General features: G+C 40.7%; 1 protein-coding gene across 2 annotated transcripts in view; it reads right to left on the reverse strand.

Annotated features, from left to right (window-relative positions):
• Positions 1–15,724, reverse strand: part of LOC311009189 (up-regulator of cell proliferation-like) — a 191,239-nt gene that overhangs the window by 50,615 nt on the left and 124,900 nt on the right. Inside the window, exons 2-5 of one of the 2 annotated variants that reach the window (XM_084003212.1) lie at positions 12,268–12,330; positions 12,031–12,142; positions 11,539–11,598; positions 4,637–9,848 (exon numbers count right to left, since the gene is read on the reverse strand). In XM_084003212.1, coding sequence (XP_083859338.1) covers positions 5,164–9,848; positions 11,539–11,598; positions 12,031–12,142; positions 12,268–12,273 — 4,863 coding nt within the window. In that variant the 5' untranslated portion in view covers positions 12,274–12,330 and the 3' untranslated portion in view covers positions 4,637–5,163. The remainder of the gene's footprint in view (positions 1–4,636; positions 9,849–11,538; positions 11,599–12,030; positions 12,143–12,267; positions 12,331–15,724) is intronic. The other variant, XM_084003211.1, reaches the window with a different exon arrangement.

The following is a 15,724-nucleotide window of genomic DNA, read 5'->3' on the forward strand; positions in this document are numbered from 1 at the left end:
AGAAGTGGTTATGTATGTGTATGTTGATGCAGAATGAAGGATATTTTAAACTCTGAGTATGCCAGACTTCCCATCATGAATACATGTTAGGTATACCACATCTAGAAAGAATGATCTTTTAAATGTAAATATGAAGAATCAGGTACTTCACAGAAACAAAAACAATCATTCTGAATTCAGAGACAAAGATCAGATCAACCTAAAGATGGAAATATGTGGCATAATGTACTTAATTGAAAAACAAAACAGGACAAATTCTGAGATAAGAGAATTACATGATACTCAATGAGATAAGAAAAACACTCGTATATAACCTACATGTTGACATTTAAACTTTACACTGAAAATGTGAATATTAACAGTATACAGTATATAACTTGCCCATGAAGTTGGAATAATTTGCTCATGGAACACATCTTTAAAATCAGTGTGAAACTTTTCCTTGTTCTGATTGTTCTTTATGCATTTCCTGAAACTGTCTGGCTGCAACTCCACAGATGTGCTGTTTTAGAGAAACTTCAAACTCAATCTTTATCTTAAAAAAGACTAAATTGTGACTATATATTAAATCTATTGTTGTTGTGGCCTTCACTGTGGTATGCCATGTGTGGAAGTGTGTGAACCCTGGTTGCTGGAACCTGCTGCACCTGTCAGTCTGCTTCTGTTGTCCATCAGCCTGCTGCATGCTGGGAGGGTTGTGGAGGTTTTTGATTTGGAATGATGCTGCTCAATTCTCAGCACCACCAACTTTCATCCCCTTCTGTAAGAGTTCACCTGCATCAACCGTGCAGCCATTAAGTCGAATATAAACCAGATTGTGTTTATTTTGATGTGTCTGAATCATCATATATTATTATTTCTCATAATAATCATTTGTCATTTCTTGAATTAAACCAGCCAATACTCTCCTCCATATGAATTGCATGTGATGTGGAAGCTGTTGGTTTAGACATCTTTTTTCTATCCAGCCATCAGTCTAGTTTAATAACATGGTACACATTCAGACATTTATGTCTGTCTGTAGCTTGAAATAATGCACGAGGGAGATATTCATCTTTATTTCTTCATTATACACAAAATACTTAAAGAAAATACTATTCAAAGTAATTGTGCTCTTCTTCTGATGGGTACTTGAAGGCAGCAGGTATATCAACATGCACAGAGGGCAGGACGTGGGGAGATCAATCAAACTTGTCTCTGGTGCCGTCAACAGGTCATGTGACCATGGACCTGCATGTGGTTTATACAGAGAAGAGAAAGCCTTCCCTTGTATCTATGACAGTCAGTCAAGGAAGGTCACCAATCAGGGGCCCCTGATTGGACAAACTGCACTCCATCAGGGTGTGTTAGAGGTGTTAGGTATCATATAAATATGAATTACTGCTGGAGCCGATCCCAGCTGTCATTGGGCGAAGGCAGGGTACCCCCTGGACAGGTTGCCAGTCTATCACAGGACCAACATATAGAGACAAACAACCATTCACACTCACATTCACACCTACGGGACATTAAGAGTCATCAATAAGCCTATCCCCATCCTGCATTGGAATATTATCTCATAAACTAAACAAAACTAAACTGCCAGCAAAGATGTGCTACTGCTCTCAGCCACTAGATGGGGTAGTGAGGGTGTTATAAGCACAGTTACAATTGGAAATATTCAACCCCGTTACCTCAACAGACATTATAGTGATGTGAATCAAGGTTAATGATAATACATGACCCAATAAAACTCATTAAACAACAAAGCATATTTGTTGATACATATTTGAGTTATTTTGAGATCATTTTGTTTTGCTTTGAGGACAAACTTGCGCGACCAATATCAGGTGTGAACGTCCCTTAACACTTATCTGTAAAGTTGACCTTTGTTAACAGCTTCACACCAGAATCCACATGGATCCAAATCTAGAAAGGTTGCTGCTCTGCTGCTTCTGTTGTCGGATCCACCTCTCCCTTCTCCACAGTCCAAATATGGTCACTTCCTTCACTGGTTGCAAAAATTTCAAGATGGCGACGTCCAAAACCTAAAAAGGTGACGGCCAATATGCTGAACACTCTAAACATAGAACAAAACGTAGTCCACAAACCAATGTGTGACATCATGACGAGGTCCAATTCTTTTATACAATCTATGGTTTAATTCACAATTCAATTACCTAATTAAATACTTAATTTGATCGCATTAAAAACGTAATTTGATCGGATTAAATACGTAACTTGATCCAATTAAATAATTAATTAAATACATTTGTTGTTGTTACCCCAACACTATTTATTTCTTACATTTTGTTTTACAAAGTTAGAAAAGCATTAGTTAAGTCAAACCTGCTGTATGATCCCAATCACCTCCACACAGTGAGGCATATAGTTTATTCATTTAACACTTGTTGATCCCTTAAACCCTCGCTATCAGGACTGAAACAGTCTGATCAGTACTTCATTGTGATGTGCTTTTTATGCTTCAATGTGATGCAAGTCTAGTCAACAACAGACATGTCCATCTGGCTATTCTAATCATGAATTTATTTTCTGTTGCTGTTATTTATTCAGAAAACTTACTATATTATACAATATATATTGATAGTGCAATTGAGGATTTTCCATAGATCCCAACTGTCTAATACATTTACTTTATTCTTTGGCACTCCATTTGCAAAAATGTTGGTTAATGAGTTTCTACCATTTCATCAAGTGAAAATTCTAAAATAATAATAAAAGAAAAAAACTTCAAACGTGAGTTGTCTGACTGAACTCATTTTGTTTAATAGCTGAACATTCTGGTTTTATGAAAAATTCCTCAAACAAATTAGATCAAAATATTTTAGTTAATGATTAATTTTCCAGATCAAGTAGAGACAATTAAGGAATCACTCATGAGGAGGAAATTATGGAATCACTTTTTAATTTGTATTTCTGAAACAAATACCAGCACAAGTCTGACAATGAGTCCGCAGTAAAAAGGGAGTGTTTGCAGACCTTAACGCTGTTGGACTTGACTAACTGAAGCGAAACATGACTCCATGAGAGCAATTGAAACAAAGGAAATAATTTTCAAACTCAAGATTCAAGAAGGAAATCCAACAAGTGTGGTAAATGATGTTGGTCGTTCCCAGTCAGCTGTGTGTAAATGTGGTGCAAGTAGAAAGTAAATGGGAAGGTTATGAAAGGAAAACATCAACATATCAGGATAGAAAGGGCAAAAAAAAGGCCTTGAACATAGAAAAGACCAAATCACACAAAACAAAACAAATAGGTTGAAATGAATCAGCTCACACAAGTAAATAATGTATCCATGTTAACACCAAGTATTGAATGATTATAAAACTATTAAAGTCCCAGTCAGCAACTTTTTTTTTTATCATATTCACTGAAGCCGACACTATGCTCCGATAGAACAACATAAATCATACGGTTTTAGAAAAAAAGCGCGCCTCTGCGACCCTGTTGTTTGTTTCGCAAAATATCAACAAAGCCCGGGTCATCCTGTCCAATCAGCACGCAGGGCTGTGTTCGTGCACACAGACCCCTCCTCCCTCGGGTTGTTCCACTATCACAGGGGGGAGGCGGAGGGGAGTAGCAGCAAGCTTCCAATTCCTCAGTTAAAAACCGAAATGAGAAGGTCGAAAACAACCAAGGAAAATAAAACACCGGTGGAAAAGAAGGTAAAAAAGAAAGATGGCGACGGTGCCCGTGATAAAACTAGAGTCAACATCGGACCCGCGTTTCAAAGGTGGCGTGATCTAAGGGATTTCAAAGGGCACGGAGTCGAGGGGAAGGAGCTCGGTGGTCGTGGGGGAGGAGTGTGAGAGTTGTAGTTCCCTCGATCCGCCAGACCTGCCGACTGGGACTTTAAAATGTAAATATGCTGAATCAGGTACTTCACAGAAACAAACAGAGTTTAAAGTCTGGCTATGAAAAAAAGACCACATATCATACATAACTTCATAAAAACAAGCTTTCTGTCATGAATACAGGTTGACAAAACACGGATATGTCATGTGGCCATGATTGATCTCTTGTTTGATTCACATAAATAAACATTCTAATATATATATATATATATATATATATATAATATAATATAATATATTCATTCAGATACACAAAAACAAATATATTCTAACTCTACTGAGTAAATAATCGCATATCATACTTGATTATACATAATCAAAGTGTTGTCCAATTGTGACGATACCACATAAAGACAATGATTTCTTAAAAAGTAAAATTGTAGTTCACTTGTTGCCACTAACACATACAATATAGAGTGAATCATTCAACAATAATGTTAATATTTGGCATTTTTATAAATCATAGAAACAAAAAAAATGATTTTTGAAGCAGGTAATTATTTGATATTAAAACAAGACATTATAAACTTTGCAATTAGAAATGTAGATATTACACTTAATTATATAAGGAAGAAAACTATATTTAGACTAAATGATCTTTCATTTTTACATCAGTTATTGAACAGAAACAAAAACAAATAGATTCTGTCATAGTTCACCATGGCTGCTACTCTTTGTTTCCCTCCTCCTTTCGTTCTTCCCTGCTGTCTGTCTGTGGGCGTGGCTACTCCCTCTCATGATCACCAGGATATACACCTGTACTCAGTCACCAGGATATACACCTGTACTCAGTCTTCGCTGAATTGTTCTATCTACTTGTGCTTCAGTGCTCTCCAGCTCTATTTGTCTTGATTTTTGAAGATTTTGGTTTTTGTTGTTTTAGCCTCTGTGCTCCATTATATGCAGATCCTGTCCATTTGTTGCCGATCTACTCACCAGCCAGCCCACTCTTCTGTCTTCAACACTCAAGCCACGGACTCAGTCTTTCTCGTGCCACAACCATCATCCGACCCACTGAACCCTCAGTGACCCCAGAACCCTCTCACAGTAAACCACTTCCTGCTTTTGCACCGAAGTCCAAGTGTTTCTGCTTTCAGGTCCACCTTCTTGTTAAAATCATAACAATAAAGAACAAGTATAGAAAGATAAATCTAGTGTATCTTTCTCTTGTGTTCATGTTGCAAGCTGTACTAACAATATCTTCAAACGTTGTATGGTATAGGACAAGTAGGATGTAAACATCCATGTGAGGGTAATGAATGTAGAGGAGGAGGAAGTCCACCACTGTAACCACATATCATGTAGTCTCTCACTTGGTATTAAATGACACTTTGATGCTTGCTTCTGCTTCCTTATGTGTGATATATTTCCATGTTGTAGGAATATCAGCAGGCTTTGCACTGTACACTTCAGCAAACTGCTCGTTGAATGTTGCCAGTACGTATTTCCAGTAGTCTGATGCCCGAAGACTTATATCTGGAGCAATTCTCCAGTCTGGGAAAATGTCTTGGTAACACTTGAAGGGGTGCCATTCACCTTTTGTAGCAACGCAACGAAAACGTCCATCACTGATCACAGAGGAAGAGCATACGTCAGTGATAAGTTTTTCTGTCCCAACCCACATGGATCTACCCAGACCTTCAGGCCGATGCAGTGAAGTATGGTGCTGACTGTGGGCTGTTCCTCCTGCCTCACAAGGTGCGAGGCAGAATGGACACTGTTTACCACATCCGATCAGTTCGGTGAAAAGCACATTCTGGGGATTCACATGAAGTTTTTCAAGTTTCGTTTGGATGTTTGTTTCTTTAAACTTCTCTCTCAGAGCTTGTGCCATTTCCTCGACACACTCAGTGAGCCAGTGAGCAAACTGTTCCTGGTCGGCATTGTTCAGGATCATGAAAGCCCCAAGAGCATCTTGGGAAATGACCAGTTTATCATCAAGTTCCTGACAGACATTTTGAACGAAGGACTTCAAGTTGCCACTCTTTCCTGTTTTAGCTTTGTTGATAGCATCATTTATGCTCCTGATACGTGACTGAACATGTTGATCCTCAAACTCAAACGCTGTAGACCCATTTGAGAAGTGTTTCACTATTTGGTCGAGTATCCATTCCTTTACATACTCCTCATATGAGTATATATAGCTCTGGAAATGTACAAAGTCATTCCTTGAGAGCAAATCCAGTAAAAGTGAATACTGGCAGAACATCCGTGTACTGAACTGCTGGCATGTCTTCATTTCACCGATGATATCAGGACCCAAGGAACGGTTGACAAAGTCTTCGACTGCAGGCTTCAAGCAGCTCTCTGTGAATTCCTGTGCCTTCTTGTGGCACTGGTCTCGCTTATGGAACACATCTTTAAAATCAGTGCGAAACTTTTCCTTGTTCTGATTGAGACATCTGTGGGGATCATTTGCATGTACGAATTCTTCATGCATTTTCTGAAACTGTCTGGCTGCAACGCCACAGATGTGCTGTTTTAGAGAAACTTCAAACTCAATGTCCGTCTTAACATCCTGATTGTTTTGCAGCCTCTCATCAATCATGTTTAAAATCTCCTGGATGTAAGTGTCATGGTAATTGTTTTTTCTTTTCATTTTTTCATTTACACACTGTGTGCAAATCGCTATGATGTTGTCTGCAATTTGTTGTACAGCCTTTGTGTGGCTTGGAATGTTAAACATCCCACTCACTTTGCTTGTAAATCGCTGAAAGTATCCTTCAGCTGTGTATTTAAAAGGCTTCAGTCCACAATCTTGTAGCTTGGTTTGACTTAACAATTGACATGCATGACTTCCCTTGTGCTTGACATTTGCCATCAGAGAGTGAGACACACTGGTGTATATGTCCTCGACTTTAATTTCTGAAAAGGACAGTTCCTTCTCAGTTTTAGCCCACATCTTGTCAAATTCTTTGTCCAGCTCCTCTTCTCTCATTTGCACCTTTTTCTCCTGACATTGTTCAATCAGCGCACATACTCTCTCCTCTAATTCTTTTGTGTGGTTCTCCTTGATTCTATCAAGTTCTGTCATTCCCTGTCTGATGTCAGCTGCAGCTGTGAGCTGATTAATTACAGAGCTCTCCATTTCTCGTCGAAGACTCTTTGCACTGTTTGAGAATTCCTCTCTGTATCCTTCAACCAGATAGACATGACCCTCAGTTTGCTTGAAGTATTGTGCCAGATTGTCAAGAGTCTGTTTCTCCCATTGAGACAGCACTGTGTAGGCTTCACTTTTCAAACATGCAAGAAGTTTCCTCAAGTCAGTAATCTCAGATTTTACAGCAACTGTACCAAAATTGGAAATTTTTGTTTCAGCTGTAGTAACCCACGTGTACATGTATTTTTTGAATTCCCATTCGCATTTGTTGAATTCTGTGCACAGCCTTATGTATGCATCAGCCACCAGGCTGTTTTTGAAGCTGAAGATGAAGTTTTCATGCTTTACTGCATTCCAGAGGCTTTTCATCCACTCTGTAAACTCCAAGACATCATTAGCAGATGATGCACAACTTCCAAGGATTTGAATGACGTTCTTCTTGAACTCATATACAGCTTCGCTGTACCCACCATTAACTGGTGCCATTGGTGGGTTCCCATTCCAGAGTCCAGGGATGTACCAGTTGCCAGTGTCTGGACTGTACTCCATCACATCAGTGAAGTTCTTGTTCTTCTCTTTCTTTTCCATTTTGGCTGCTGCCTGCGTCATCTCGTTTAACTGTTGCAAGAGCAGTTCCCTGTTTTGCAAGTTCTTGTCGTGGGCTGAAACATCTGACACATTCTGGTGAACAAACTGACACTTGGGCTTTTTGCCCACCTCTTTCATCCGGAGGAAAGCATGCACAACTATTTGTAGGATGTCTTTCATTTCTGTTGAATTCTCCATTGCAAAATTGATGATGGTGATATCACTAAGCCCCACAACGAGTGTTGCCAGCTCATTATCGTGCTCATGGCTGTTGTCTAGTTGTGCAAGCTCTGGTGACTTTAAGCCCTCGGTGTCAATTATAACCACAAAGTCACTGTTGAGTACTTTCTTGCCATCTTCATTGACTCTGATCAGCAACATAAAGGCACCTCGAGTGCATCGACCACTGCTGACTGCAAACTGCACTCCAAACATAGTGTTGAGGAGAGTGGACTTTCCTGTGCTCTGAACTCCAAGAACTGTGACTACTAGTATCTTGCTCTTAGGAGACACCAATTTATTGAGCTCAAAGAGAGCATCACTCACCCATCTGAGGGGTATGTTGGATGCATCTCCATCTACAAGCTCAAGAGGATATCCATCATATAACAATTGTGCACATAGTTTGGGCAGATGCTGTAATTGTTGACGCGATAGGTCGGTTTTTGGAAGGGAAAGTGAAGCTTCATAGATCTGACCCATTTCACGGAAGAAGTGTTCAGTACCTAGAGAGCTGTTGGAAAGTTGTCTGTCAATGTCTTTGATCTCCTCTTTGTTTTCAGAATCTTTGCATTTTTCTTTGTACAACTCTCTGAGGCCAGACACTTTGTCTCGAGACAAGTTATCAAGGTTCATTCGCATCCACTTCAGGAAATAGCACCTCTCTGTCCCTGGGCTTGAGATTGCATTGATGAAACACATCATTGCATTTGACACATTGTAAGAGTTCTGTTTTTCCCGAAGTTTGGTTTTCTCTAACTGAAGATCACTTTTGTACTTTTCTATGTCCTCAGACCCAACGTTTCGAAGCCGGAATTCTTCCTTCTCTAAGCAAGTCAGTTCCTTCCATATTTGGCCTTGCAAGGGTAACTGAGTTTCTTTGTATTTGAGGATGTCTTTAATTTCAGCAATGATGGCATCTGCATTTTTCTTGGCAGTCTGGCAATCCGAAGAGTCTTCGTCAACACAGATTCCCAGTTCATGGGCAATGTCGGCCATCTGCTCAACTCCCATCTTTATCTGTGAGTTCTCAACTACACTGCTGACTGTTTTCCGCACATTTTTGACAAAGTCTGCATCATTCATTTGTTTAGTCTTCAAAAGGATGTTGCTTTTAGTCAAGCCCAACTTGGTTGCTACATTTTTTAAAGCATCATTACTAGAGCGACTGCTTTGAGGTTTACCCACCAAGAATATCTGTGCCTTGTGGTGTTGGTTGGTAAGCAGCTGGCACTCAGAGTCCAAAGTGTCAAAGAAAACAAAAACTGCTGTAGATGTCTGACACAAAAAAGAAAATTGTGTTTCAAACGATGCAATGTCCCCACGAAGGTTAGCTACAGCTACTGGTTCACTGAAGGCATCCATGTTTTTGTTCCCACAAGGAAGGTACCATGTGACTTCAACCATTCCATTAGAGATTCTCCGTGGACTGTTACCACTCTCCATGTTACGATGAACAAATGTATCATGGTACTGCTGAGAATTGCTCAGAAGCTTATTGAGGATCGCAGACTTGGACAAAGAGCACTCACCCAATCTTACAAAAGATATCATTGGAAGTTTAGCGAGAACAATTCTGTCTTCAGTAAACCCCTTGGATTCTGAAAGCGACTGAGGTCTGTATTTTTTGACAATGTCTCTCATGGCCCAAAGCATGAGCATGCACTGCTTTGTGTCACAATTAGGAAGCAACAGAGGCACGGAAAACTGACACATGGACATTTTGAGTGCCATTTCCTGACGTACAAAGCCATCAGAACACAGAAAGAGGGCAGCGATTATGTCAAGGGGGTTTAGGGGGTCACTTACATCAGGACTATCAGACAAATAATCAAAATCTAACTCTTCCTTTCCTGATGCAACATCATCATCGTTTGACTCACATACTGATGTACATTTCATGTTCCTCGCTGTCACATTGACCATCATCAGTTTCTTCAGAAAATACCACGGAAGATCTGAATTACACCGAGGAGGTTCATCAGTCATGGTCTTTCCATCAATCTGAAGCATTGTGCTCAGGGATAGCTTCTCTGGATAGAGCTTCTCCAACCCGAGATCCTCCAATAACATCTCCAGTTGGGTCTCTGTGGATGTGAAGATGTCTATTATTTAAAAAAAATCATGAATTGTCTATTATTTCAAGCAAATAACCACATTTCCAACACTGAGTAAAGTGACAGATTGAATGTTTGATGATTTGTCTATGGGGCACAATGTACAATTTTGCATTCAGGCTAACTTAGGCAAACATCCAGAAAATGATCTGAGTTGTGTTTTTTTCTCTTCACATACACATCAACATATGCTTAAGGATGGAAAGATGTCTGAGGCAGCCAGTGCACAAAGTGCAGCCGCCGTGCTGAAGAGTGAACCGAGGCCCGCGTGAGTTGGGAGGGGAAGATGCGCACGCAGTAGCTTGTGTTCGTTTACATCAATGTTTTGAAGACGAGTTTACTAGGTGACGCGCCAGCGGAGCATTTAACAAGCTGAGGACGTTGATCCGAAGAAGATAAAAAGCCAGTAGTTGCTCGTACGAGGCCGCCGTTACGCATCAACATGATGCACATCAACTCTGCGTACACAGAGGAAATCCTGCAGTATCTCCTGAGGAAGGTCAGCTTGTTTGTCAGTTTGGGGTCAATAAGAACATTCTTCCCACCTTCTACTACTCCATCGAGAGTGTCATAACATTCTCTATTCTCTGCTGGTTCAAGTATAACCAACACATTCTCAATTCCAACTCATCAAATACCAAGGTGTAGTCAGTGGCATTACATTTCAAATTACCCCAAAGTACCCCTCAAGCATCATATCAGTGTTGTGTCAATATACGCTTGTTACATGCACAGTGTCTTTTTAAAGTGAACACTTCTCAGTTAGGGTGAGGAAAAGATCGTTAACTTGACTAACGACTCACGTGACTCACAAGCCTAATCATACTAATGAGTCACAAGGCTGACTTGACGTTTCACACAGGACATGAACAGCAGTCTCCTGGGTGAAAGTCCTGTGTTTATTTGACCTATCCACCTGCCCAAGCAGACGATTGCACATTTTATACCATAATAAACTGTATCGGTTTTGGGTTTATAGTTTAAATCATTATTGAGCTGGCTGTTTGTGACTTCCTGTCCACTTGCATGACGTAGGGTTAACGTGGTTGACAGCGGTTTCTTCTCTAGCATGCCATGCTGCCTAATACAATCTCGGCCAGACTCTTTTAAAGAGGTGCTGGTTTATTTAATTTGGTATTATCATATTATTTACCTTAAGGGTTCCTATTCTTAAAGATCACAGGGGGAGTACTCTGTTTTCATTTATTATTATTGCTGAATTTATGACATTCTAAAAAAAATGATCGTGCTCAGCTTATAAAGTCACGCAAAAATGTATATAATGCACTTAACTGTTATTTAATTATGTTATTAGAATAATTAAATGATTACATTTTGTGCGGTTATTAAATTATGACTTGCTTCATTGTCACTTTTACCAGTCAAAATGAGTGACAAATATGGTCAGCAGTAGGTCTTTCTAGCTGTCGCTAATTCACATCGATTCTGTTAGTATCTTAATAGAAGTCCAAAATCATGTGTTCAAGCTGATGTCTGAATTCAGCCAAAGATTTTGATGAAAAAAGCATCATTCTATAGCAACAATGTACAACCATGCGTGGACTTTTCCAAAAACAGGTGGTGAGAAAGACCTAAAAGTGCTATGTATCTAATGCAGGTCCATTTACCAAAATGTACAAATGGATTTTCTTTTACTTACTGGTGTGGACAACCTTGCTACTGTCATGATAGGCTGCCATCTTCACAGTGGGGCTTGGCTCTGTGGACAATAATAATGGTGGTAGTTAGACATGGGATGTTGTGAAAAAGTCACATCATGATGTTCCTGGACAAAATAATTGTGATTCATAATCGTATCACGATAATCATCAAAATATGCTTAGTGGGGTCTTTTTGGTCAAAAATGATTGATAAATATATTATTTATATATTTTTGTATCCTGTATTTTTTAATCAGGTTTTGTCTACCATGATAGAGAGTTAGACAGCTTTTTCAAGTCACTTGTTAAGATACTTACGATGATCCCAACAACAGAAATTCACCATGATCAACTTATTGTGATCAACTTTATTCAGATTCACAATCAAATCTGATATCATCTCATCTCTAATGGTTATATTAATGGTTTCACTTCAAGCTACTCAACAGACGTGTTGAGTGAGAGAGAAGAATGGATGGTATCAAGCTGACCTTCACCACTTGTATCGGTGTGTTGACAGTCACTCTTGGTGTTGGACCATGGTGTTGGAGTGTACTCCATTTCTGCACAAAGATCACCGAATGAGGCTTCATCACTGGTTCCCTTGATAAATTTGAAAAATTAAAAAACAAAATGTTCAGGTGTGATGAAACAACTCATAATCCCATACACTTTAGTTGGTTGGATAATATTTCCATTATATGTTTTTAATTGTTGGAGTTGTTTACCTCCATTGTAGGGCCAGTCTCAGTCCCGCCACACTTGGTCGAGATTATTCAAACAGCTTCTCACTGAAAGTAAAAAGAGACAAATCTATTAGTCTTTATTCAGAGTACTATAATATCCCATGAAGTTTAAAATACCCTGCAACCTTTCAAGAGATGGACCATAACGTTGGCCACTCGTCATTTGAATACGCTACTTTATGCAGATCAGTGGCGTCCAATGTGACCCGCCTTAGGAATTACCAAAAAAACTTTTAAAGTCACCATTGTCCATCTAAAATAAAGACAGATTCAGCAACTATGTGAGTCATTTCAAAAAGATTCCAAATGTGACCCCAACAGGTGGATCTGATGAGCAGCAGAGCAGCAACCTTACTGGATCTGGATCCATATGGTGGTAGTGATGGTAACAAGGCTGCGCTAGCGACCTGTCAATCACAGGGTTGCCCCGCCCTAAAGCATCCCCTGCTTTAAAGGGATAGTTCCGAATTTTGGACATAAGACCTATTTTCCAACTCAACCGGTGTGTTGGAGACGTCTGGAGACGTTTTCAAGACATTTCATTCAGTTCTTCTAGTTGCCGAGTTCGCTGTGCTATGGCTAGCGCTAGTCAATGGTTCTAGTTAGCCAGGCATTAAAAACAGTCTTGCCCACTCCACAGTGCACCAGAGGCAAATCAATTAAAACACTAGACTGTCGATGTACATATCTGTGTTGATAAAATAATATTTGAAACAAAATTAACCTTGCATCGCATGAATCATCCATTTTTTGAGGGACTAGTTTCTCAGCAGCAGCGGAATTTTACTTTGCTCTGGTTAGTTGTGAAGTAACCACAACACTGCAACAGAGAAGCGCGTGACAGAAGCCCGGCGGGACACAGTAGCCTTTAGTCAGCCCTTATGCCCCCAAGGCTGTCAAAAAGCCCTCGGAGCTCACTCAAACACCGGGCAGCACACGGCCCCGCGAACCCACAATTACGCACCGCAAACCTGAACCTCTGCTCCGTCCGGAGAACCGTAAACCCTCGGAGGCGTTGCAGGGAATCCCTCCGGTAAATACACACCTGAACACCACCAAATTGTCGGCCCTTATGCCCCCCAAGGCTGTCTGAAAAGCGCTTGGACCTCACACAAATACCGGGCAGCACACGGCCACGTGAATCCACACATGCGGACTCTCCGTCGGACTCAAAACTCTAAGACGCGCCCCCGAAAAACTGCCCGTAAATAGGCAATCGAACCGGACCGAATTTTCGGGCCTCATGCCCTCAGACCTGGGTGAAAAGCGCTTGGACCTCACGCAAACACGGGGCAGCCCACGGCCCAGCCAACCCACAATAACGCACCGCGAACCCGAACCTCTGCTCCGTCCGGAGAACCGTAAACCCTCGGACGCGTTGCGGGGGATTGCCTCCTGGCACCACCAGTCTCAATTTGTTCGGTCCCGGTTCTCAGCTCCAGCGGGGGCTATCTCGGTCTCCACAGACGCTCGTTCACGTTCTGCCCTTTGAGCATCCCTCTCGCGCAATTCTTCCTCTGTATATTCAGGCTTGTACAGGTAAGGTTGGGTTTGGGTGGAAAATAACTCCTCATCCGAGTCTTCAAAAGTTTCAGTATATTCTCCAAAAGTGGCCATTTCTGTGAGATTGAGGAAACTAGCACTGCAGGCTACTCTGTGTCTGTAGCAATGACAGCAGGTAAACAAACTATTATAGAACCGGTAACTTATAAGTGCTAGGTGATATCAGTCCACCGCTGCCAGAGCCTACTAGGAAGTATGACATGCTCCTGCTGCTGCTGAAATCCTTAAAAATGCAAGGTTGGTTTTATTTCAAACATTCTATCAACACAGATATGTACGTCGATAGTCTGCCGTTACAATTGATTTGCCTCGGGTGCACTGTGGAGTCAGTATGAGTGTTTTTAATGCCATGCTAACTAGAACCATTGACTTGCGCTAGCCATAGCACAGCGAACTCGGCAACTAGAACAACTGAATGAAATGTCTTGAAAACGTCTCCAGACGTGTCCAACACCGGTAGAGTTGGAAAATAGGTCTTATGTCCAAAATTCCGAACTATCCCTTTAAGTTCTATTTATTCATTCTATAAGTTGAATAAATGAACTAAATCGCTGTACTAAAGAAGAAGTGAGATGAAAGATCATTTTCTCATACACTTCCATGCAATCTGACTTATTTTTAGAACAGGAGAAGTCGCCCCCTGATGGCCAGCAGAGAGAATGCAAGTATAAGGCAATTCAGGTTTGGCTTCACTTTGCAGACTCTTTGGTGCCTGGTCCATCCAGAAAAGACCAAAACAACCAAATCAAATGACCGGCTCTTTTAAATACAGAAACCCACATCAAACAAGAAGGACATGAGGTGTTTCAATAAACATGATCATGAATCAGAATGTTCAAAAAAATGTGTGGTGTACAGACTGTTTAAAATACCCTGCAACCTTTCAAGAGATGGACCACTCGTCATTTGAATACGCTACTTTATGCAGATCAGTGGCATCCAACGTGACCCGCCTTAGGAATTACCCCCAAAAAAATTTAACTCACCATTGTCCATCTAAAATAAAGACAGATTCAGCAACTACGTGAGTCATTTCTTTGCTGAATTTTTTTCAGAAACAGAGGAAAAAAAGATTCCAAATGTGACCACAACAGGTGGATCTGATGAGCAGCAGAGCAGCAACCTTACTGGATCTGGATCCATATTAGAGCCCGACCGATAAAGGATTTTAAAAATGTTTGTTGATTTCAAAATCCGATATTCCGATATATTGGCCAATATATATATATATATATACTGTATATTGAACATTGACCTCACTCTGCTAGCTGTCCAGTCCGCAACACTCACTGATTGACTGTTTGCACGACACCCCCCCTCCCCAACACCTTCCTCTGCGGTCACTGTAACAGGTTTTCCCAACACTCCTTTCTCCTCTAGCTCCCCCTGCAGGCCCCTGGCACCATTACAGCCACTACGGAAGTTTTCTGTATCTAGCTCTGTTATTCCTGTAAGAATTACTGATTACCTTCCAGATTTATGACAAATTTAAAATCAGTAACAATACCACCTAAGTCTGTCAACACCTCTAAAGGTGTCATTTACCGGAACCTTCGCTCTTTGCAAAGAGTGTCCAGGATAACTGATAGCACTATCCCTGACCTGCACTCCCATGTCACTACCCTCTAAAGCACAGCGTTGCCCTCAGGCAACGCAAAGTTTTCTTAGGCCCCATGTCCAACACAAGTTTCTTTAAATTATAAAAACCAATCAGATTAGTCAAAGAACTATCTAAGAATAATCCAATGAGGAGTGGGAGTCACTGTGATGCATAATTTGGAGGCGGGAAGCTCTTTTCTGACATGTGGCCATCACAGCACATGGTCTGAGAAAAAGGTAAGATTTTTTGTACTACTAAACTTATATAAACTGCAAA

Source organism: Eutrigla gurnardus (genome assembly GCF_963514095.1).
Source record: "Eutrigla gurnardus genome assembly, chromosome: 23".
Taxonomy (NCBI): domain Eukaryota; kingdom Metazoa; phylum Chordata; class Actinopteri; order Perciformes; family Triglidae; genus Eutrigla; species Eutrigla gurnardus.